The sequence below is a fragment of the Talpa europaea genome (genome assembly GCF_964194135.1).
Source record: "Talpa europaea genome assembly, chromosome: 12".
Classification (NCBI taxonomy): domain Eukaryota; kingdom Metazoa; phylum Chordata; class Mammalia; order Eulipotyphla; family Talpidae; genus Talpa; species Talpa europaea.
This window is the reverse complement of record NC_140079.1, coordinates 38918263-38941616: the sequence shown is the minus strand read 5'-3', so window position 1 is coordinate 38941616 and position 23354 is coordinate 38918263. Positions and strand designations below refer to the sequence as shown.

Here is a 23354-nt window from a genome sequence, read left to right as displayed (position 1 = left end):
CTCTATGCCGCTCCGCCCCGGCTCGCTAGTCCCAGTAGGCGCCGGGTTTCCCAAGATGGCGGCCGACGTGTCCGTTACTCACCGGCCCCGGCTGAGCCCGGAGGCTGGAGCCGAGGTTGAAGCGGATGATGCCACCGAGCGCCGGGCTCCCGAAGAGGAACTGCCGCCTCTAGATCCAGAAGAGATCCGGAAACGCCTGGAACACACGGAGCGCCAATTTCGTAACCGCCGCAAGATACTGATCCGGGGCCTCCCGGGGGACGTGACCAACCAGGTATGGGGGGGGGGGTGGGAGCGTGGCGGGAACTACCACCGTGCGCGTGCGCGGGGGGACCGGAGGACACCAACCCTAGCGTGCGACGGGGGCGTCGTCGGGAGGGTCCGAGTGCTGGGCCCTAGCGGGGTCGGGAGAGACCAAGAGCGAGATTGGGGGGGGACGGTGCAGGGAAGAACCAACTTTGTACGGAAGGGGGACGTTGCTAGGGGCGACCACAGGCTTGGACCCGGTCGAGAGATTGAATGGGGCGGGGAATGGAAGGGGACGTGCAACTTTGACCACGTTTGGCGATTGTGAATGGGCATTTTAAGTGGGACTGCAGAAATAGCTAGTTGCGGGGCCTCCCTGGTGGCGCAAAGGGTTAAGGCGCAACCTATGAGGCTGTCCGCAGCCACTGTAGCAGGAGTTCGATCCCCGGCCAGGGAGGTGACCCACATGGCGCAGCAGACCTCTCCTGACTCGCCCGCTGCTCCCCTCAGCAGTGTATTTCAGTCAGTCTGCCTGTTCTGTTGCCCACTCTGTCTCTGGTGAATCCTTTCACCCCCCCCACACCTCTGGCCTGTATCCCAGCGCTTATATGCATAAAGAAATAAATCTTAAAAAAAATAGCTAGTTGCTCCCTTCTCTTTTTAGGGTCTTCCCCACCCCCTGTACTGTCGGATGACAGAACCTTATATGCAGAGGTTTCAGGGTTGGCTAAAGTATGCCTTTCCATTGTACGGGTTTAACTCCTCCCAGAGAGCCCTCCGGAAGTTGTAGCTGCCCCTGGGGTCATTCTTCTCCCCACAGCGCCAGGATTAATTTGGAAAAATGCTGTCTGCTGCTTCCAGCCCATACACCTACGGGAAAAGGGGGTCAGTGTTCTGTAGGGCCTCCCTTGATTGATCTTCTGGCCAGGGCTGTCCGTCTGTTGGTGCCTACATTGCACCTGGCTTCCCAGTGCTCTTTGGACCCAGCGAGATTGCTTCTAGCCTGCCCTGCCCTACTTTGGTGGATTGAATTTCCTGTTCTCTGTCCCACCAGCACTCTTGCCCTCCACTGGCTCTCCTAGCCCATGGGAGGGTACATGACTAGTGGGGCCCCAGCAGTGGAGGCCTGAAATGGAAGGGGTGTGACTTTGAGACAGACCTGTGGCAGGTGCCACTAAGCATATGATTTGTTTCTAGAGCCAGTCCTCCCAATGCCCACCATCTCCTACCTGGAACATGCATTCTCTCCTTAGAGTACACAGTGTGTCTGGCACAGTGTGAGGCCCCAGGCCTCACCCCTACCACTGGCTTGCAAGAATGCAATCCTGTCAATAGGATGGAATAGGGAGGCATGTCAAGCCACATGATGTGGCCTTATTAAGTAAATAGGATCCCCAGTCAGGTCCCCCTGGATGGCATTCCTGCTGCTGTCTCGACCAACAGGGTCTTTTAACAGGTGCTTTCACCTCCCTGAGTCTTAGTTTTCTCGTCTCTAAAATGGGTTTACTACCTCACTTGTAGGGTTGTGAAACAGTCTTTCTTGTAAACCAAGGTTCAGATGGATTAAGGGACTTTTCTAAGGGACTATGCTATAGACTTGAATTCAGACCCACCTGCCTTTCCAAGAGTGAGTTGGCTAACAGCTTGGTGTCTGCAGTTATAACCCAGTGGCCTCGGGAACGCAACCGCTTGGAACCCCAGTGTCCTTATTTATAAAACAGGGGTGATAATTGACCTGCCTTTGTAGCTGGTTCACATGAAGGTGGCAGTGGGTTGCTGCATTTAGCCTCTGATAACTCCCTGTCCTTTGGTTTCTATCTTTGCAGGAAGTGCATGACCTGCTCAGCGACTATGAGCTCAAGTACTGTTTTGTGGACAAATACAAAGGGACAGGTTTGTGGAATTGTGGGGTGGGCTGGCAGCAGGGAGTGACCACCCCTGAAGTTGGTAAGGTCCTGGTACAGTGACTCCTCTCCTGACCTTTGGGCCCAGAATCATCTCCTAGGCCAGCACAGGACATGCTTTTGTCCCAATCTGTCCCTCATCCTGGGCGTTTCTCCTCTGACTACCTACCCAGATCCCTTGGCATTGGTCTTCCCCCTTCCTGTGCCCCCCCACAGCCAGCCAGTCACCCAGGCCTGTCTGGTCTTCTCCTGTAAGGCCTCCTCTAAGGAGTGGTGGTGCCCCTCTTTCCGTTTGCTTCCACCAGGTACATGCTTCCATCTTTACCTTCCTCTCACCTCCATGATTTCGTGCTTCTGCTTGGTTCCTGGCATCCAGCTCCAATCTGATTGTGAACCTGGTCCTAACCCTGGCCTGTCTTTTCCTTAAATCTTGTCTAAGGCTCAGCCTTGCCATTTCCTCAGGTACCCTTTGGGCAGTCTCCTCTTCCATCCAGATCCCACCCAGGGTGGGTCAAGTAACTCCTCATAGAGCCCTGGATGTCCCACCTCCACCCCTAAATCATAGTGCTGAGCATTCTGGGGGTTATGGCTAACCTACCTGCCTCCTCCATTGGGTGGTCAGGGATAGGAACAGGTCTCATCAGCCTTGGTCCCTAAGGAATTAGTCATATTCTGAGGGCACCACTTGTATAGAAGGAGGTAGGGACAATCAGCTGTGGGTGGGGGTAGCAGGCCTTGGGCCCCTCTGACCCTTTTCCCCCTCCTATTGCAGCTTTTGTGACTCTGCTGAATGGGGAGCAGGCCGAAGCCGCCATCAGCGCCTTCCACCAGAGCTGCTTACGGGAGCGCGAGCTGTCAGTGCAGCTGCAACCCACAGATGCCCTGTTGTGTGTGGCCAACCTGCCCCCCAGCCTCACACAGCAGCAATTTGAGGAGCTGGTGCGGCCTTTCGGCAGCCTGGAACGCTGCTTCCTGGTCTATAGCGAGCACACTGGCCACTCTAAGGGCTATGGCTTTGCAGAGTACATGAAGAAGGACTCAGCTGCCCGCGCCAAGTCAGACCTGCTGGGCAAGCTGCTGGGTCTGCGCACCCTCTATGTGCACTGGACGGATGCTGGGCAGCTGACGCCTGCCCTGCTCCATTCCCGCTGCCTCTGTGTTGATCGCCTGCCTCCTGGCTTCAGTGATGTGGATGCCCTGCGCCGGGCGTTGTCGGCTGTCCACACTCCCACCTTCTGCCAGGTGAGCCCTGTGCCCTGTGCCCTATATGGGGTTTAAGAGAGTAAATCCCAAGCCCAGAGGACCTCAGAGGGGCCAGGATCACCTGCCCTGTCTAATCTCCTGGGCTCCTTTTCAGTAAAGGGGTTTCTTGTTCGAGAGGCCACATGGTCAGTGGATGACTCCCTACAAGTGTAGGTGAGGCTGGTTTTATAGAAATTGGTTGTGAATCTTGCCCACTGCCTTGTTCACCCCTTCACTCATCACATGTATTTTGAGTACCCACTGGCTTCCGGGCCCCAGGCCTGGTGTTGAGAGACGGCTCAAAAGAGCCCACCATCCATTTAAGCCTCAAGGTCAGAAAGTCAAACTTGGCCGAATCCCAATCCTGCTTTGTGCCTCCAGCAAGGCACTGGTTCCCTGAATGTTGGTTTCCTCCTCCATAAAAAGGGATTCAGCACCCAGCATTGGGTTGCAAAGAGATCCCTGTTGTTGAATACTTCTGTGTGTACACACCTAGCCTTGAGACAGGTACTGAGGAATGAAAAAAATCCAGACCCAGCACTTGTAGAGCCCCCAGATGGCCTTGTTCACAGATCCCCAAGGGGACCATTCCTTCCGTATTCAACTGGGTTCTGATCATGGTACCTGCAGTCATTTCATCCTGTAACAACCCAGAAGGTAGGTCTTATTTCCATTTTTAGGACAGTAAACTTGGAGAGGTCAAGCAATGTTCCCTGGGTCATACAGCTAGGGCAAAGTAGAGCTGACAACCTGGTTCTGGAGACTGAGAACAGCGTAGATGAGGCTGATGCAGGACTCACTAGCTCAGTGGCCTTGGGTATGGCCTGCCCCCATCATGTAAATGAATGTTACTGCCTGGGAAGTCAGGTGTCCATCCTTGCCCTCTCAGCAGTTCTTCATACTGATTGGAAGTGTTTTGTGATTGATTAGGGATAACTGCCCCTTTTGTTCCTCCACTTAATTCATCAAACATTTGTTGATCGCCTACTGATACCAGACATCCCAGTTGAAAGGAAGCCAGACTCAGGAGTCAGGCAGGTCGAGGTTTGGAGCAGGGGATTTAGGAGCCCTGTGGTTTTGACTGCACTTTGACCCCTGTGAGATCTCTATTCATCTGTAAGATGGATGTGTTTGTGAGAAGATGTGTGTTGGGCCTTGACATGGGACCTTGGCTAGAGGTGAAGTTCTTACTAAGGGGGCTGCTGGCCAGAGCTTATTCTGCCTGGGGGCAGTCAGGGCACACTGAGCCCAGGCCACCAGCCTCCCTCCGCTGCTCCTGGAGTGTGACTCTTCCCCACCCCTGCTGAGAATCCTCATAGCCACCCTGTGCGTCCCATTAGCCAAGTCATCTTACAGATGAAGAAACTGAGGTCAGAACATAGGCATATGCATGACCTGTCAGAGTCTGGGAGTCATGGTCAGGCAGCTCACCCTGGGGCTGGTGGTCCTAACTGGGAGCCCTCACCTCCCAGGAAGGCCTGATGCCAAGCTGGGAGTTTGCTGTCCTTGGTGGGAGGTGTTTATTTTCAACATAACCTAGATGAGAACACCAGAGGAATCCCATAGCAACCCATTCGATTGCCACTTACAGGCCAATTTACGGATCCTCATTGCTTCATCACAAAGTTGCTTTAAAATATTTTAGTGCTATAGCCATGTATAAAAGCAGCTATCATAAGACCACGGGTGTTGTAAAAAAGTCAAAAAGTTTTATTTAAAACTTCAGCATGTTCAGAAGGGTCAGCATGAAGGATCCTTCCAGCACCCCAGCACCTTTGCCTGCAGTCCCTGCACAAATATTTTGTCTTCTCCACCAACGTTTTATTAGCATTTCAAACAATGCACATGTGCTTATGCACTCACCTTTTTTTTTTTTTTTTTTGACCTAACTGTTGCCATGCCTGCATTTGTTTGGTTTTTCCATTTTGTCTTGGGCAGCTTTCCACATTCAGACAAAAGAGCTTTTGCCTTCCTTTTGTGACTGCTGTATTCCACTTTATGAACTCCATGTCATCCCTGATGGAGCACATTGCACACCACACCGTAGCTGTGTGAGCATCACTCAGGGCCAGGAGGAGTGTGAACTGGGCTTGAGACAGTGCCCAGGGTCCACCTTCTCAGCGACTGGGGGAGGGAGGTTATCATAATGAGGATTCTTTTTTTTTTTTTTTAAGATTTATTTATTTATACAAGAATTGGGGTACAGGCCAGATGTGCGGGAGGGTGAGAGGATTCACCAGAGACAGAGCGGGGAACAGAACAGGCAGACTGACGAAATACACTGCTGAGGGGAGCAGCAGGCGCAACAGGAGAGGTCTGCTGCACCATGTGGGATTCTCGCCAGCTGGCCGGGATCGAACTGGCACTGTAGAGGCTGCGGACAGCTTCACAGCGTGACACTCAACCGCCTGCGCCACCAGGGGAGGCCCAGGATTCTTTTTTTAAGATTTATTTATTTTCATACAAGAAGTGGGGTACAGACCAGAGTTGTGGGGGGGTGAGAGGATTCACCAGAGACAGAGTAGGGAACAGAACAGGCAGATTGACTGAAGCACTGCTGAGGGGAGCAGCGGGTGAGGCAGAAGAGGTCTGCTGCGCCATGTGGGTAGCTCCCTGGCCGGGGATCGAACTCTTACAGCAGTGGCTGCGGATAGCTTCATAGGTTGTGTCTTAACCCCTTGAGCCACCAAGGAGGCCCCATAATCAGAATTATTATTTTTTTTTTTTAGGGGCATGTTTTCTTTGTTTGTTTGTTTGTTTTGTTTATACATGCACTGGGTACAGTCAGAAGCGCGGGAGGGTGAGAGAATTCACCAGAGCCAGAGCGGGGAGCAGAGCAGGCAGAAGGACCGAGGTACACTGCTGAGGGGAGCAGCGGGTGGCAGGAGAGGTGGCCGGGGAGCAGCTGGGGATTGAACCGGCGCCGCAGAGGCCGCGGGCAGCTTCGCAACCCAGCGCTCAACCGCTGTGCCACCGGGGAGGCCCCATAATCAGAATTCTTGATCACTGTTGTCACTTCACATGAGGACAGTCATTGCTCCCTCTTTCACCTCTCTGACACCAAGGTGGCCAGTTGCTTTAAGACATCTACCTGGCTTTGGGCACCCAGCTGCATCTCTGCAGCCAGGGTGGAGTCTCTCCAGGCCTCAGTTTCCTCATGCAAAACAAGCATGGTAACAGCACCTGCCTCTGTGACCAGTGAAACAGTGCCTGCAAACCCAGAGAGTACAGGGCCCAGCTGTGTGTTTCCACCATGTCTGCTGCCCTGGGACAGCCCTGTCCACAGTTCCAGTACCGTGGGTGCCCTGAAAACCAAGAAGCTTACTCCATGAGTTTGTGGCAGACTCACCTGTTACCAGAGTCAGACCTGAACTGCTGTGGGGCTGTCTGTAGCCTTTGCTGCTGCTGCTTTTTTTTTTTTTTTTTTTAAATTTAAAGAACAGGTTTATTAGGGAAAGGAACAGAAGAATAAAAGACACTTGCATAGACACAAGCGGGCAGGAAGAGCTCCCCAAAGGAACAGGTTTGCTAAGAGAGGTCTGCATGGTTGCAGGTGGGTGGCCTTGAGAGTGGCCTTCGCTAAGGGAAGTCAGTGAAGAGAAGCCTGGGCATGGTACAGGTCACAGGCAGCCAGGAAAGCTGCTGCCCTGCAGAGGAGAGAGTTGTTGAAAAGAAGCACCTGCATAGGCACAGGTGGGCAGAGGGATTGCTCCCGGCCTTTGCTTCTTACTGCAGAGCTATTTATGGGTTTGATTATAGGCCCCTGGGGGTGACTCATAGACAGTATAAAGGATGTGCGACTCCTTCTCTTTCTCATCTTTGAAAAATTCTCAGTCCTGGGACACATCTGGCCCCTGGGTCTAGATGAGGGGCCATAGGCCTGAAATACCAAATTGCTGCAGTCAGAGGGGGATAGAGGGGCTTCTGTGGCCTGCCTGTTCCCACCTCTCACTGACAGTGGCCTTTGCTTGCTTTTTTTTTTTTTAAATTTAAGACCGTCTATCTCTAGCCCTGAACCCAAGCTCAGGCCACCTGCCTGACCCCCAGGCTGTATGCCCTTGCTGGCCCCAGCTGCAGCCTCAGTCTGAGGCTAGTGGTCTGTGGTGGTCTGGAGCCACTTTTCTGCCTGCCCCTCCTGGTCTGAGCCACGCCACATGAGGATACTGTTCTCGATCTGTGCCTTGATGCTTTATCAGAGTCGCAAAGTGGCATTGGCGTGAAAACAGGGAGGTTTACTTGTGTGAGTAGCATCCCTGCTGCGCCCTCCCACCACCTTGGGCACTGACTCTCTGAGCCTCAGTTGTCCTCTCTAAAAGGTGGGTAGGATACAGTCTTAAGGCCATTGAGAATATCTGATGCGCTAACACAGAGAACTGGACTTGGGACAGAGCTCTTCCAGAATCCATCCTCTGGGGGAAGGGGGTATATTGTCATTACTGGGATTCTTATCTGGTCACTGTTGTCACTGCTTTTCCCTCCTCGTCTCCTGCGCTTTCACATCTGTCTTTTCCTCTGCAGCTGGCGTATGGTCAGGATGGACAGCTGAAAGGCTTTGCAGTGTTGGAATATGAGACGGCAGAAATGGCTGAAGAGGCGCAACAGCGGGCAGATGGCTTGGCTCTGGCGGGCAGCCATCTGCGTGTCTCCTTCTGCGCCCCAGGGCCTCCTGGTCGTAGCATGTTGGCTGCACTCATTGCTGCCCAGGCCACAGTGAGTGCATGCTGGAGGAGGCTGCTGGAGTGGGGTGTGGATAGAGATCAAGGGGACCAGGCCTTCCTCTCAAGAAATCAGGGCCCTTGAGGGGACACCTGCTCAGTTCTGCGGATGTCAGGGAGCACTGAGGCCCCAGGGACTGTGGCAGATAGGCTGAGTCTCCCTTCTGCTCTTTTCTGCAGGCCCTCAATCGGGGCAAAGGGCTTCTGCCTGAGCCCAACATCTTGCAGCTGCTCAACAACCTTGGGTCCTCTGCCTCCCTCCAGCTGCTGCTTAACCCCCTGCTCCATGGCAATGCGGGAGGCAAGCAGGGTAAGGCGGGTCTCCCCTGAGAACTGGGCACCTTCCTGAGACTTGCTCATTTGAGCTTTGAATAATCCATATCCATGAGCAGGGACTGGAATGAGACTTGTGGCTGGTGAAGCTAGCTGGGGCCTCTTGCGGAGAAGCTTTGCAGCCTGAAACTAAGCCGGGTGGTGGAAAGAGGAACTGTCCTCCCCTGGGGTGGATTCTCTCCTTCTGGAGCGTTCCTTGAGCACGTTCATTGGCTTCTCAAAGCTTCAGTTTCCCAGGGTTATGTTTAATTGGGAAGTGGGTCTGCTACTCAAGGCTGCCACCCATTTCATGATTCTCTCCCCAGGCCTCCTGGGCGCACCCCCCACCATGCCACTGCTCAATGGACCTGCCCTGTCCACGGCACTGCTGCAGCTTGCCCTGCAGACCCAGAGCCAAAAGGTAACTGTGCTTGGGACCCCAGTGCATGCTGTCCCACAGCCTCAGCCCTTTCGGTTTCAAACACGACTTGTGCCTGCCAACGAATTGCTGTCAGTGGGCTCTTGAGCCATTTGACGGTCTCTGGAGCCTCCCTGTGACTGACCCAGCACTGTGTGGTAGACACTGCTTTCATGATAATCAGCAAGGGGGCTGGGTGTGGGTATGTGTGACTGTGGGGTGACAGGCCTGACATGGTGAGTGTATGGTCTGGGTTCCCCGGGGCCTCCAATGGGCCTTGGCAAACAGGATGCCCTTGGTCATCACTGACTAGTTGGATGGGTAATAGCCCATTGAGGGGACACTGCATGTCTGCCTGTGACTGGCTGCAGGCTTGGGTTTGGGTAGACTAGGTGTGGTGATAGCCTAGACCTTGGGCAACACCTGCCCAGGCCATCCCACCCCATCTCCAGCTGACTGATCTGTCCCTAGAAACCTGGGATCCTGGGAGACTCTCCCCTGGGCACCCACCAGCCTGGGGCCCAGCCAGCCAACCCACTCCTTGGGGAGCTTTCTGCAGGTAACTTCCCATCTCTCTACATCCCCCCTTCCCTGCTTCCTCTTACCAAGCCCTTTTCCTCACTGGGAATGTAAATTCCCAGCTGTGTGGCCTTGGGCAAGTGACCTAATCTCTCTGGGTCTCAGGTCCTTGTTAGTTCCCATGGTGAGATGAACCGCCTGGGGTTGATGCTGGGTTCTCAGTACCCAGCACATAGTTGCCCCTAAGCTGTTAGCCCTGATCCAACTGGAGGTTGTAAAGCCCCAGGAGGAGGGGGTCTTTATGTGGCTGGGCTGTTGACACCCTCCTTCTCTCTATAGCAGGAGGACTGCCCCCGGAGTTGCCGCCCCGGCGAGGGAAACCACCACCCCTGCTGCCACCACTGCTTGGCCCTTCTGGGGGTGACCGGGAAGCCATGGGTCTGGGTCCCCCAGCTGCCCAGCTCACTCCACCCCCTGCCCCTATGGGGCTCCGAGGCACCGGCCTCAGAGGCCTCCAGAAAGACAGTGGGCCTCTACCTACACCCCCTGGGGTAAGGCACTATCCTTTACACAGCACCATCCCCACCTCCTGCCCCGTGAGGATCCCCTTGCCAGGGGCCCTCATGAATCAGGCCCTTCTACCATAGGTCTCACTGCTGGGGGAGCCCCCCAAGGACTTCCGGATCCCCCTTAATCCTTACCTGAACCTACACAGCCTGCTTCCAGCCAGCAACCTGGCGGGTAAGGAGGCCCGGGCCTGGGGAGGCGCTGGGAGAAGCCGCCGCCCAGCTGAGGGCCCCCTGCCTAACCCTCCAGCCCCCGGAGGTGGTAGCAGCAACAAAGCCTTCCAGCTCAAGTCCCGCCTACTCAGCCCCCTCACCAGTGCTCGCTTGCCCTCTGACCCAGGGCTGCCTGACAGCTATGGTTTCGATTACCCCTCGGTGAGTATCTGGCTGTCCTGTGGCATTTGTCTCCTGAGCACAAATCATTCTCTAGTTCTGACCATGCCAGGCCAGGTGTTGGGGAGACAGTGGGGAATATGTAAGACATGGGCCCTGCCTTCAAGTCTGTCTGTCTGTCTGCATATTAGACGCAGCATCGTGTCTGTGTGTCTATTTGTGTCTCTCCTGCAGGCCTTGGCCATGCTTCTACTTCTTAGAAATAGGACCCAGCATCCTGTCTGTCCTTCTCTCCCTTTTGATGCCTGTTTCTGTCCCTGAGGAGCTATTCCTAATACGGTTCTAAGCTCCTCTGGGTCAGATGTTGCAAAGGGGCTGCCCAGGCCATCTGTGTTGTGTTTGGTGCATGCTGGGTTTAAAAAAAAACAACCAAAACTGAAATGCCAACACTAACATCTGAGAATTGATGAGAGTTCACACAACCTGGATGCCCAGCTTGCCTTGAAAACTCTGAACACCTGTCCCATTAGGCCACCCACCTTCATCACAACTGTCTCCCAAGCCCTGGTGCAGCCACCCTCTGGGTCAGGCACACATTCTGTCTCAGCCCACCCTGTAGGCTCTTTTGCTTTTCTTTAATGAAACTGTCATCTTCCTTGATAAAATGGTGCTATGAATTCAGCCAGGAGTGATATCCATATAGACCCCAACCCAAATTGCTTTTCTTCTACTTCAGGATGTGGGACCTCGGCGGCTCTTGTCCCACCCTCGAGAGCCAGCGCTCGGGCCTCACGGACCTAGCCGACACAGAGTAAGAGATGCCTGTTTTGCTCTCCCTTCTGGGTGCATCAGTTAGCTCTTGCTGCACTGCAAACAGGCCTAATGTTTCATAGCTTAGACTAGCAAATGTCACTTATTTCTCCTTATCGTGTGTGTGTGCAAGTGCGGGGTTGTGGATGCTGGTTCTCTACAGTCAGCAGACTGGTAGAGGTACTTGCATTGCCATGGTGGTCTCTGCTCCACATGGAGCTCATCTCCTAGCAGACAGCATGTACCCATGCTTGTGGTGCTAGTCCCAGAGCTCAGAGGAAGAGGAGGGGGCAGGAAGCTCTGCTTCTGTCATCTTGCTGTTCTCATTGGCCAAATCTTAGTGATGTGGCAAAGCCCAGACATGGAGGGTGGGTCTGCAAAGGCAGGTGAATACTTCAGTAATCTGCCTCACTCAGCTGTTCCCCTCTCTGCAGATGTCCCCCCCACCCAGTGGCTTCAGTGAGCGGAGTGGCGGGGGCAGTGGAGGTCACCTCTCCCACTTCTATTCGGGCTCACCCACTTCCTACTTCACCAGTGGCCTACAAGCTGGCCTCAAGCAGAGTCACCTGAACAAGGTGAGGTGGCTCCCTGGCCAAGGACAGGTCCGCAGGGGGCCCTTGTGACCCTTTGTGCCTAAACCAAGGTTGGGTGGTGGCAGGGATAAGGCTTATTTGGATCAAGCTGAAGTGGATCATCTTCCCTGTCTCTGTGTGTGCAACACTCATTACTGCCCAGCCTTCCAGGTGCCCTCACTTCCTCCCACAAGAGCCCAGGGTGTAGGTGATATTCACCCCAGTTGACAAATGAAGAAGCTGGCCTTAAGTGGCAGGGGCAGGATTTATATCTGAAACCCTTCTCCTTGGCTTGAGGCTGCTTCCCCTCTACCCACCTTTCTCAATTCTCCCAGGTGGTTGGCTCCTCCCCACTGGGCTCTGGAGAAGGCCTCCTGGGCCTCAGCCCTGGGCCCAACGGCCACAGCCATCTGCTGAAGGTACAAGCGAGGGCTGGGGACACACAGGGCTGGGGAGTGGTGGACCCTGGGTGGTAAGGCACTATCCTTTACACAGCACCATCCTCTCCCCTTTGTCTCCAGACCCCACTGAGTGGCCAGAAGCGCAACTTCGCTCACCTACTGCCTTCACCTGAGCCCAGCCCAGAAGGCAGCTACGTGGGCCAGCACTCACAGGGCCTGGGCGGCCACTATGCGGATTCCTACCTGAAGCGCAAGAGGATTTTCTAAGGGGCCAGTGCCAGAGATTCTCAAGGGCCTGCACCAAATCGCTTTTGGGTTTTCTGGTGTTTTGTTTTGTGGGTCCCCCCCTCTTTGATAATAGGAAAATCTCTGAAAGACTTCGCTGACCAACCAGCCGGAGCCCGAGGCATGTGGGGGAGTCTGGGGCCACTCTGCACCTCTGGCCTGCTCCTGGCCTGGAAACCCTGCAGCCTTAAGAGAGAGGCCCTGGCCTGCTCTCCCCTCCCTGTGTCTGCCTGTGTCCACCTTTTTGGGAGTCCTCTCCTGCCTCATCACTCCTGTATCTTGGCCTTTCGAGTGCCTTGGAGGTTTCCCTGACCTCCCGTGAGGATCAGAGACTGACCCCCTTTTTTAACTTTGACAATTGACTTTTTTTTGTTTCCTTTTCTAATTTTTATTTTTTTAACAATCCAGGATGTTCCCCAGCTCTGAATCCTTCAAGATCCAGTGTGGCTGGGTCTCCATTCCATACTTTTCAGTTTGAGACAGCTCAGCCCTTTTCTCTTTCTCCCATGTCTGCTGCAGGCATGGGTCTCTCCAGCTCCTGCCGGCCTACTCTAACTTGTGCTTCACCTCCGGGTTCCTGGCTCCCTGCCACAGTCCCCTGGCCTTCTGATGCCTTAAAGCTGGGCCCCAGGCCCTGCTGGCCAGAGCCTCTCAGATGCCAAGCTCTGGAAGCTTGACTCAGGACCAAATAGCTCTGGCCTAGGACCTTTCTACCAAGGGTCCCCACCCTAGGGACAGAAGGCCAAAGCCTTGGTCTTGGCCCAGCAACCCTACCACTCCTTACCCTCCTCCTCCCTTCCTCACCCCGCCCCCCCTGCAGGTTTGGGTGCTTTTCTCTACCAGCTTAAACTAGTCCTCTGCTGTCTGTCTGGTAGTCATGCATCTCACTGAGCCTCTGCTCTTTCCCCCATGTTGAAGATTATCTCCACCTCATCATTCCTAGGCCATATCATCTGGAGCTGGCCTCCCTTTGGTCCAGTGCCGGCAACCAACAACTCCAGGCAGATCAGCTCTGTCCCTGCCCACCAGCAGGACCTATACACCTGTGGTGACCCTGGGTCCTGTGCCAAGCCAGCTGGGTCACCAGCTTCCCTCCCCTGATAATGGGGGTCCTTGTCCACTCCAGGAGGTGGGAGGGTGTCCACCCCCAATCCTCTCACACAGACCTTTGCTGAATTAAAGTTTGTAAGTAAATGGTTTTAAAACTGCTGGCTGGTTCTTGGAACACACAGTGGGCCTGGGTGGGTGGTCTGAGAGGGCCCTGCAGATCTTCGCGACCCGACCCTACTCGCCTATGGTGATCGCTGCTTGGACTCCTCCCGGGCTGGATCCAAAGATAGGCGCTTATATTGTGGTGATTATGGGCGCTTTGCCCGCGTAACTATCACGGCGCATGCTCAGCGTTCTGTCACGTGACGCCTGTCATGGCCGCCTCCGTGGCCCGCGGAGGTGTGAATGCTGGTTTCCTGCTGCGGGCTGCTAGAGGCACCTGGTGTAACAGACCCGGGGGCTTTTGGGGGTCCGGGGAGGCAGCGGCGGCGACAACCAGGAGATTACGGGCGACAGGTACCTGGTTATCTCGGGCAGGCAGCGTTAACCCGTTGAGCACCGCAGGGTGTGGCGCGGCCACTCACCCAACCGTGTTTTCCAGGCTCGCGCCAGGCGGGGAAGGAGGAAGCCGGCGCCCTGGAGCGCCCCGGGGACGTGTGAGTGTGGGGGCCAAATTTGTTTCTCATCCCACTAAGTTCCTCTACAGCTCTTGCCCTACAACCGCATTCCTGTGCCCCTCTTTACTTCGCCCCATTTCCCTGCCCTTCAAACCCTAACCTAACCCTAGGTTCCATCTGTCCCTTGGGCCCATCTTCCAGTTGGGCATCCTCACTCCCATCTGTCCTTAGGGTGAACGTGGTATTCGTAGACCGATCAGGCCAGCGGATTCCGGTGAGCGGCAGAGTCGGGGACAATGTTCTCCACCTGGCCCAGCGCCATGGGGTGGACCTGGAAGGTGGGAACCCGGCTCGGGGAATTGGGGAGGCCTTCGTTCATGCGTTCAAAAAAAAAAAAAAAAATTTCACAAGTTAGATATGATTTCACCACGCAGTGGAGAACAGAACACTTCCATGGTTTGCCACCAAATCCAGACTTCTCAGCCCCTACTCACCTCTTAACCTTTGTTCAGTCAACACTTGTTTATTGAGTTTACATTAGAAATTACTAAAACCACTACCCTCTGGGGAGCTCTTATTCTCTTCCTCCTTCCCTCTTTTCTAGCCACACTGGTTTTCTTGCTGGTCCCCAAACAGCCAGGTTTATTTCTGCCTCAGGGCCTTCGCATCTGCTGCTCTTTCCATCTGAAGTATTCTCCCACCAGATCTTCTGTTTCCTTCTCATCCTTCAGGTCTCAGTGTAAATGTCCTCTTCCTAATGATCTCATCCCCTCTCAGCCCAGCTAAATTGCCCATGCCCCAGCCACACCATCATATCAGTGTTTTATTGTCCTCTTAGCCCTCTGTGTTTTGTTCCCTTCTGTGTCATCTCCCGAGAATGTTTACTTTTTCACCCTTGTTGCCTATCATGGTATTTAGATGTAAGAGTTATTAAACCTGTATTTGAAGAAAAGAGAATAACAGACATTAATCGTGTTAATATGTATTAGCTGACTGAATATTCATGACAACTTTATGCAATAGGGGAGATTACTGTATCTCATTTTATGCCTTGTGAAGCTGGGCCCCAGGTTAAGTAGACCTGGTGCAAGGTCCTATCAGTGGCAACGCTAGATTCTGTTTTATCTGCTACTGTTTTATCTGTTTTATCTGCTACTCACCTACGAAAATTGTGCCAGGCAGCAGTGTACAAAAACAGATAAGACTCCTGTCACGTCACAAAACTTTCATCCTAATAGTTATAGTAATTCCATGAGTAAACATGTAATGATATTGTGAGCAACTGGAAAGTGTGTTCTGAAAAATAATGAGTTCATTTGTGGGTGGGTGTAATAAAGACCCTGATTTACTCTTAACATGGGTGAGTTGTGTGTTGGTAGAGGGAGGGGAGAATTAGGGTAGGCCTACCGCAAGTTCTGTTATGGAATCCAGTCGCCAGCCATCCAGAAAAGAGATAAAAGCATACATTTTAAAGGCAAATAAATACCGTGTTCAAATGTTGCCTCTTCCCATCTGTGTGACCCTGAGCAAGGTGCTTAGTTTCTCTGGGCCTCTGTTTTCTCATCTATAGAATGGAATAATTTAATTCCTCTCTCATGATTTGCTATGGAGGGTTAAATTTGTCTTATGTATAGAGCTTAATACCTGTACATGTTTAATGTGCAGTGAATAATTAGGACAATTATATTGTACAATCTCCATCTCCTGTGATTAGGATGCTAACAAAGTGGAAAACAGGGCTGAGAAAGAGATGTTCAGGGAATACTACAAGTTTCTCCACAGGAGATAGGACGGGTGCACCGAATCCCTCAGGGAGGGTCTCCTGGGTCAGGAGACTGCTTTGCAGCTCCATCCTCACTAACAGACCTGTCGACAAGAGAAAGAAGTTTTTCCAGCTCACTTATAACAAATGTTTTTGAGCATCTAAAACATGCCAGATTCAGGGCCTCCCCTGGTGGCGCAGTGGTTGAGCGCTGGGCTGGGAAGCTGCCCGCAGCCTCTGCAGTGCCAATTCGATCCCCGGCCGCCAGTGCAAGGGTCCCACATGGCGCAACAGACCTCTCCTGTCTTGCCCCCTGCTCCCCTTAGAAGTGTATTTCATCGGTCCGCCTGTTCTGTTCCCCACTCTGGCTGTGGTGAATTCTCTCACCCTCCTATGCTTCTGACTGTACCCAGTGCTTGTATAAGTAAATAAATCTCTTAAAAAAAATCCATTAAAAAAATAAAAAATAAAACATGCCAGATTCAGGGCCTCCCTGGTGGCGCAAGGGGTTAAGTCTCAACGCCATGAAGCTATGGGCAGCACGAGTTCAATCCCTTCCAGGGAGCTGATCCACATGGCACAGCAGACCTCTCTGCCTCACCTGCTGCTTCTTTCAGTCAATCTGCCTGTTCTGCTCCCCACTCCATCTCTGGTGAATCCTCTCCCTCCCCCGCCATCTCCTGCCTATACCCCAGCTCTTGAATGCATAAGTAAGTAAATCTTAAAACATGCCTCGTTCAATGCCAAGTGTAGAGAGGAGAAGGAAAATTGGTCTGGCACAGGTAAACCTGGAGATTAAGAAAGCAATGGCTTTACAGAAATTAAAGAGAACTAACGAGAGAGGGGCAGAACAAGAAGCAGGAGATAGCCCATTGGAGGACAAGCGAGTTGAATTCCCAAAGACAAGAAGAATCTAGCCATGGAAAGAGTGGAGAGATCATTCCAGGCTGAGAGTACTGAAAGCGCAAAGGTCCTGTGGTGAGGATGAGCTTGGTTTGTTGGAGTTGAGCAAGGGGGCCAGTGTGGCTGAAGTGAAGTGAGTGAGGGGGTTGGTGGATCTCAAGGACTGATTTGGATTTTGTTCTAGTATGAAAACCCTTTGGGAGGTTTTAGGCCAGGAAGGACATTATCCCCATGCATAGTTGTCGATGATCACACAGAAGGTTGGGAGCATGTCCAAGGGCAAACAGAAAAACCCAGGTTCTGCATCTTTCAATCCTATTTCATGACCCCTTCTTCTGCTGCATTGGATGCTCGGTAAGCCTGCCCCTCCTTCGGGAGACAGGAATACATTTGCCCAGCAGTGACAGGATTGCAGCAAGGGCTCACAGACTACAGGGAACCTGTATGGCCTTTACCCTTTGTTATACTGAAGTCAAGTCCATGCTCATTAACGGTTCTGTATATAGGCAATTTGGTTCTTAGCCTGCTGGGGAGCCCTTGGGAAATGAAACACCCCAGACATCCCTTTATCAAACTTATATGCAGCTTGCTGAATAAACAGCTAGTTGAGTAAATGACAGGGTGGAGGGGGCACACAAGTGGGTGTGCAAGCCGGGGAGGGACAAATGAGGGCATGTGGTGAAACAAGGGGCTTCTCCCTTATACTGGTCACGGAATGGCACCTGTCTGACCCTGTCCCTCACTGACACCCTCCTCACTTAATGCCCTCAGGGGCCTGTGAAGCCTCCCTGGCCTGCTCCACCTGCCATGTGTATGTGAGTGAGAAGCACCTGGACCTTCTGCCGCCTCCTGATGAGAGGTGAGCAGAGCAGCCCCTCCCAGCTCCCAGCTGCAAGACTTGCCACCAAACCACTATGTCCAGTGGGCCACCTGAGAAGCAGTGGGGGGCAGCTCCAGCTTTTCTCCCCCTCCAACCTCTGTTGCTAGCAGGGCACTGCCCATCTGACCGCTAACCGCTGTCCTCCTTACTCCAGAGAAGACGACATGCTAGATATGGCCCCCCTCCTCCAGGAGAACTCCAGGCTGGGCTGCCAGATCGTGCTGACCCCTGAGCTGGAAGGGGCTGAATTCACCCTGCCCAAGATCACCAGGAACTTCTACGTGGATGGCCATGTTCCCAAGCCCCACTGACACCGGCAACCAGACCATCCCGAAATCCGTGGCTTCGGAGCCAGGATTGGAGGAATCGCCAAGCTGCCAGCCCCGCCCAGAGCATAGACAAGCCCGAGAGTAATGTCGGAAGGACCCAGAAGGCGAAAGCCCCTACGTCAGAGATCCCATGTCCAGGCTCTGGTGGACGCCAGGTGGAGCGGGCGCTCCTAGACCCCCAGAGAATCGGGGTGTGGAGAGTGGTGGAATCTAATTGAAACTACAATAAAACTGTCTTACAGGCCTCCAGTATTTTGAGTTTTTGTTGGGGGCAACTCCACTCCCGCCTTGATCTCCTGGCCTACAATTGCATCTTCTAGGCCCTCAACTCTTTGCTCCCATGGCAGTGATGGGACCCTATGGTGAAGCCAAGGCCTCCGCTTGGGATCCCCCCCTTCCGGGAGGGGAGGACCCACGTGGGTCAGCGTGGCAAGGCCCCGCCCCCACAGCCGCGGAGGGATTTGGAGGGGCTCTAGCGGTCCTTATCCAGGAGAGGTGTGCAAGCCGGAAGGGGAAGGGGAAGGGGACCGGGACCAAGGCTGACCTGTGGGTGGGGGCTTGGAGGTGGATTCCAGCCCCTCCTGCTAAGGCGCCCGCCCCGCCCCACGCAGGTGGAGTTCATTGCACCCTCCACCAGAAGCGCCCCCCACCGCAGGCCCTGCCCCACCCAGGTGGGACCCATCGGGTGGGCCTGGTGGGGGTGGGGCCAGGCGAAATTAGGGAAGGGGGAGCTAGGCTGGGGCACCATGGAGGCCGAACCAGCCCCAGACTTCATGCTGCGAGAGCTACAGGCGCCGCCCTGCCTGGACCCTAAGTCATCCCCGGAGCCCCGGGCCCAGCAGACATCAAGAACCTCGGGATTCCGCAGACCCAATGGCAGGTGCGTTGAGGAGCCCCTCCCCCAACCTGGCCCAGTGGTCAGGCGGTCGTGACCTCTGGTTCCCGGGGTTATCTAGAGGTCACGATGTTAGTTACCGGTACTTACAAAGATGAAGTTCTGGTCCCGGGGGATACTTGGGGTTATAAGAAGGTCAAAGGCCACACAGTTTCTCCTGCCAGTGTCTCTCAGGCTAGTGCAGGTGCTACCCAGTGAGGGAGGTGACCACACTGCCCCATTTCCAGGTCCTTCTGGCCTGCACGCCAGGACTCGGTCACCACCCTGTGCTTCCTCCAAGAGACGCCAGAGTTGTCCCTGGCGCGGGACAAGCAGGCTCTGGAGTCCTGCTGGGAGCCGAAGACCCTGGGAACACTGGGACCACTGCCCCTGGCCAGGGATGCCAAGAATATGTGGACCCCCATCAACCAGCAGTGCTGCAGCCTGGGGCCCCCAGGATCTCCCATCATCTCTTCAGCTCCACCCCAGAGGAAGCCCCGGAAGCAGTCCAGCCCCCAAAGGGGAACTGAGAAAGTGGACCCCCAGTTCGAGGGGGTGACCCTGAGGTTTCAGATAAAGCCGGATTCCAGCCTACAGATCATACCCAGCTACAGGTATGGGCTGGTTGGGGCAAGTGGTGTCGTTTATGCAAATGGTAATGGTGAGGGCTGAGGCCTGGGGGCAGGCACCCCCAGGCATCTGTCATGGACTCCCCTAGCGCCAGCCCTGCATTACAGATGGCACAGTGCCAACAAGACCTCGGGCTGATTTCAGACCCAGCCCCATTGCCATGACCAGTCACACCCAGGTTTGAGCCAGGATCTCCTTTTCATGAGATGTTGTCTCTGATAATGATAATAGTTACTGTCCCATGAAAAAAACAAAAATATGAGGTAACAGTTAGCACTTGATATACATGGGCTCATTGAAACCCATTTTACAGATGTGGAAACTGAGGTACAGAGGGTGCAATCACTTGTTCAGGGTCGCATGGTGAGGATGTGGATGAACTTGGACTTCATCCTGGCAAGCTGGCCGCAGGCTTACCATCTCTTTAATAGTAATCATTTTTTTAAATTGAGGTATAGTTGAAGACAAGCCACGTATAGTCAAATGTATATTTTAATTATGTATCTCTATACTTGTTATGTCATTATAGTTTAGAATTGAATTTTTTGAGTTTTATATAAATCAAATCATAAAGTATGTACTTTTTGTGTCTGGCTTCTTTCACGCAGTTGAATTGTTTTGAGATTGACCCAGGTGGTAGCATGTATCGGTAGCTCCTTGCTTTCCATTCGGAGTAGTGTTTCATTGTATGGAAAGTGGCAATGATGCTGACTGTAATGAGCGACCACGCTAGACCTTTCAGACGTCAGATGCTTCCTTGGGGGATGCCTGTTACCTTCATAGTTAATGTTCACTTTAAGGGCGCTGTCTGGACTGGATGCAGATCCCTCAATGCTAACGCCTTGTCTATTCCCTAGCCTGGCCTGCAGCACCCGCTCTCAGGGTCCACCTGCAGTGGCCCCTGGGAGCCCTGAGGCCAGCCCAGGAGGCAGTGAAGCCCTGGGTGAGTCTGGAGACTGTAGAGCTATAAATAGTGGGGTGGGGGAAATTTTTTTTCTTTCTTCTCTTCTTCCCCATCCTGTTTCCCCATTTAGACCTATCCAGGAGGAATGGGGGTGCCCCCCTCCACTCAGGCTGAGTCACCCCCACCCCCAGCTTCCTTCTCTGCTGAGCTTTGCCATCTGTCTCCCCTCCTGGCTTTCCCTCTATCTTAAATCTGGCAATATCCAGTGCTGGCCCAGACTCAGAGGGTGGGCCTTTGCAGAGACCCTCCACAAGATCCTATCTTTTGGCCTCTGCTTCTTCAGGGCCCCGGCGCTGTGCTTCCTGTAGGACCCAGAGGACCCCTCTCTGGAGAGATGCAGAAGATGGGACTCCTCTCTGCAATGCCTGTGGTATCAGGTCCTCAGAATGGAGGAGGGAGTTGGGGTGGGTTTCCAAATCAGTCTGCTTAGCCAGTGTGGGGTAGTGGGAAGAGAAATTGCCCATCTCTTGGGGAAAGTGGATCCCTCCTGGTGGTTTCTGGGTTCTTGCTACATCCTGAATGTTGGTTTCTTATACCCCCACCCCAGGTACAAGAAATATGGCACCCGATGTTCCAGCTGCTGGCTGGTGCCCCGGAAAAATGTCCAGTCCAAGAGGCTATGTGGCAGATGCGGGATGTCCCTGGGCCCTCACCAAGGCTCAACTCAGGAAGGGTAAGTCTTTCCTCACCCAGCCAAACCTTTCCTGCCTCAGTTTCTCCAGAGGAGAAACTTTCTTCTAGGAGGAAAGGGAAAAGAACTTGGGTCTTAAGGGATCTAGTCTACCTCTTCTCTGCCTCTCTCCCCTATTCAGGGATCCCAGGTGAAGACCAAGGCCTCAGGCTCCAGAGCCCATGCCTCAGGTGGTCACTGCTCCTCAACTTGGCCCCTTCTCCTGTAGGCTTGGATGAGCACCCCCCTCACGAAATGCTCTCCGCAGTGATATCCAGTGTTAATAGCAATCACAATAAAGAGCAGAACTACTCAGAAAGAGCAGTGTGACTTGGGGATCCTACCTCATGCACTCTCACCCGCCTCTCCCTGAACCTGGGAATGTGGAAGCAGGTGCTTTCTCATTGGGGTTCTGAAGGGGACACACACATACACAGACAGTAGACATAGTCATGTACAGGTACCAGCACCCCACAGGGAACTAGCCACATTCACCACAATGTCTCCTACAGGGAAACAGTCACCACACACAGAGAGATAACACATGTTGACAGACACTATTGTCAGTGGAGACACATGTGAAACTCAGATGTCACACACTGGCACACAGTGATACATAGACAAGTGGGCCATTGACCTGTCAGCTCCACCCCTGTGTGCAGAATGTCACCTTCCTGCATTCTCATACACACACACCAGGCCCTGCTGTGTCTCCTCCCTCCCTCCTTGCCTTTCCAGGCTCTTCCTAACCCTGGAAAAGTGTGTCCTGAGCCTAAGCCAAAAGCCACATGTGAGCAGCAGGCTCTGAGCAGAGCTCAGCCCTGCCACTGTCACTGGGACACACAGGCTACCAGTGCTCACTAGGGGGGCATTTGAGGATGGACAGGATGCAGTGAGGGTGGGGGTGGTCCCTCCTATAGGGGTGATGGAGATCGCCTGACCACAGGTCCAGAGAATGCAAGTCTTGGGAGCCCCTCTTTATCCTTCCTGGGTGAGCTTTCACCCAGATTCCTCAGCCCTCAGATTCCTGACTCATTGGGTCTCACCCTTCCTCAGCTCAGAACACCTTTCCCCCGCATCTCCCCATAGCTGCTGCTTCCTCATCACTTGCTGGGGAGAGAAGCTTAGCCCAATTTCCAGTCTTCAGAGAAGCCTTCCTTGACCACCCAGTCTAAAATAGACATTCCCCCACACGCACTGCTTTCACCCCACGTGAGGCACTAGTTCAGTTCCTTGCTGAGAATTAGGTCTCTCTCTTAGAACCTATCAGAATTTTCAGTGATTTACTGGTCCAGGGTTAATTTAATTCACATGCTTCTCCCCCACTAAATGATGACTTTGGAGGTCCAAGGTCACCACAGTGTCATGACAGGCCTAACCAGAAGCTCCTTAGGGATACACAAAGGTTGAGACAGTGTGTCTGCAAATGCATAGCTGCTTTTATCCACCAAGTCAGCATCTATTAAGCAAGAACTATACACCACACTCCAGTGGGGCCACTGGGTGGAAAACAGAACAAAGACACCCATTCTTTCAGAGATAGTATTCCAGAGTGACAGTAAAGAAATATTCAATTAAATTTCCAATAGAATGTCAAGTGGTGATTGGTACTACAGAGAAAATAAAGTATTAATAAGGAAACTGTATTATAATATATATACACCTACATATATATGTACCAACCACATACATATATATGTGGTAATATATAACAAATAACTATATATTTATATATAATGTAGTATAATATATACATGTAATATATAATATGTTATAATATAACTACTATAAGGAAAAGTATTATTATAAGGAAAAACTGGGAAGCAACCTTGGCCACGGTTCTCAGGGATGCTTCTCTGAGGAGGTAATGTTTGCATAGACCTGAGGATAAGGGACTAACACGGACTATTTGAGGTGAGGACACTCCAGGTAGACACAGTGGGAAGAGTAAAGACCATGTGGCAGGCAGGACTTTGTGGAGTTCAGAAAACCTGGAGGAGGCTGGGGGGAGTGGAGGGAGGTGATTAGAGGTGGGACAGCAGGGGTTGCCCCAAGCTTGTGACTTGTCTTGAGTACCTGGAGGCCCTCACTGGCTTGCCCTTTCCTCCTGATGTTTGCGTAGGTGGCTGATGGTGCTTGAGCTGTCCAGGTGGCTTCCTCTTTCCTGGGCTCTGTGTTCCTGATTTTGAGGGGGTGGGGATGGAGATAGGAGGCCCAGCTGTTCTCTCCTTATGCTCTATATGCTGTGAGAAGGGGATGAGGGGGACGGGGGTGTGCAAGGGGTTGTGGCTGTTCTGAATCATGACACACTAAGTCGAATGGCAGGTTGTGGGTAAACAGACACAATGATGG

General features: G+C 53.1%; 3 protein-coding genes across 5 annotated transcripts; all 3 read left to right on the top strand.

Annotated features, from left to right (window-relative positions):
- Positions 1 to 40: 40 nt before the first annotated feature.
- RAVER1 (ribonucleoprotein, PTB binding 1) lies at positions 41 to 12305 on the top strand (the record flags this gene model as incomplete). Of its 3 annotated transcripts, XM_084250327.1 has the most annotated exons (14): positions 56 to 274; positions 2073 to 2139; positions 2923 to 3392; positions 7911 to 8102; positions 8288 to 8417; positions 8746 to 8840; positions 9309 to 9396; positions 9696 to 9907; positions 10004 to 10097; positions 10173 to 10297; positions 10992 to 11066; positions 11500 to 11640; positions 11973 to 12056; positions 12159 to 12305. In XM_084250327.1, 14 exons carry the CDS (start codon positions 56 to 58, stop codon positions 12303 to 12305), a joined length of 2139 nt encoding a protein of 712 aa, XP_084106453.1. The 3 variants fall into 3 exon arrangements, with proteins under 3 accessions (XP_084106451.1, XP_084106453.1, XP_084106452.1); XM_084250325.1 differs by having other exon boundaries at positions 41 to 274; positions 10004 to 10297; XM_084250326.1 differs by having other exon boundaries at positions 8746 to 8861; positions 10004 to 10297.
- A 1442-nt stretch (positions 12306 to 13747) lies between these two features.
- FDX2 (ferredoxin 2) lies at positions 13748 to 17973 on the top strand (the record flags this gene model as incomplete). Its single annotated transcript, XM_084251281.1, has 5 exons — positions 13748 to 13889; positions 13975 to 14029; positions 14222 to 14328; positions 17427 to 17514; positions 17690 to 17973. 5 exons carry the CDS (start codon positions 13748 to 13750, stop codon positions 17844 to 17846), a joined length of 549 nt encoding a protein of 182 aa, XP_084107407.1. The 3' UTR covers positions 17847 to 17973.
- Positions 17974 to 18489: 516 nt separating this feature from the next.
- Positions 18490 to 21009, top strand: ZGLP1 (zinc finger GATA like protein 1; the record flags this gene model as incomplete). The annotated part of the gene is made up of 5 exons (XM_084249960.1): positions 18490 to 18744; positions 18987 to 19352; positions 20226 to 20311; positions 20616 to 20709; positions 20880 to 21009. The coding sequence occupies exons 1-5, from the start codon at positions 18611 to 18613 to the stop codon at positions 21007 to 21009; spliced, it is 810 nt and encodes a 269-aa protein (XP_084106086.1). The 5' UTR covers positions 18490 to 18610.
- Between the last annotated feature and the right edge of the window lie 2345 nt (positions 21010 to 23354).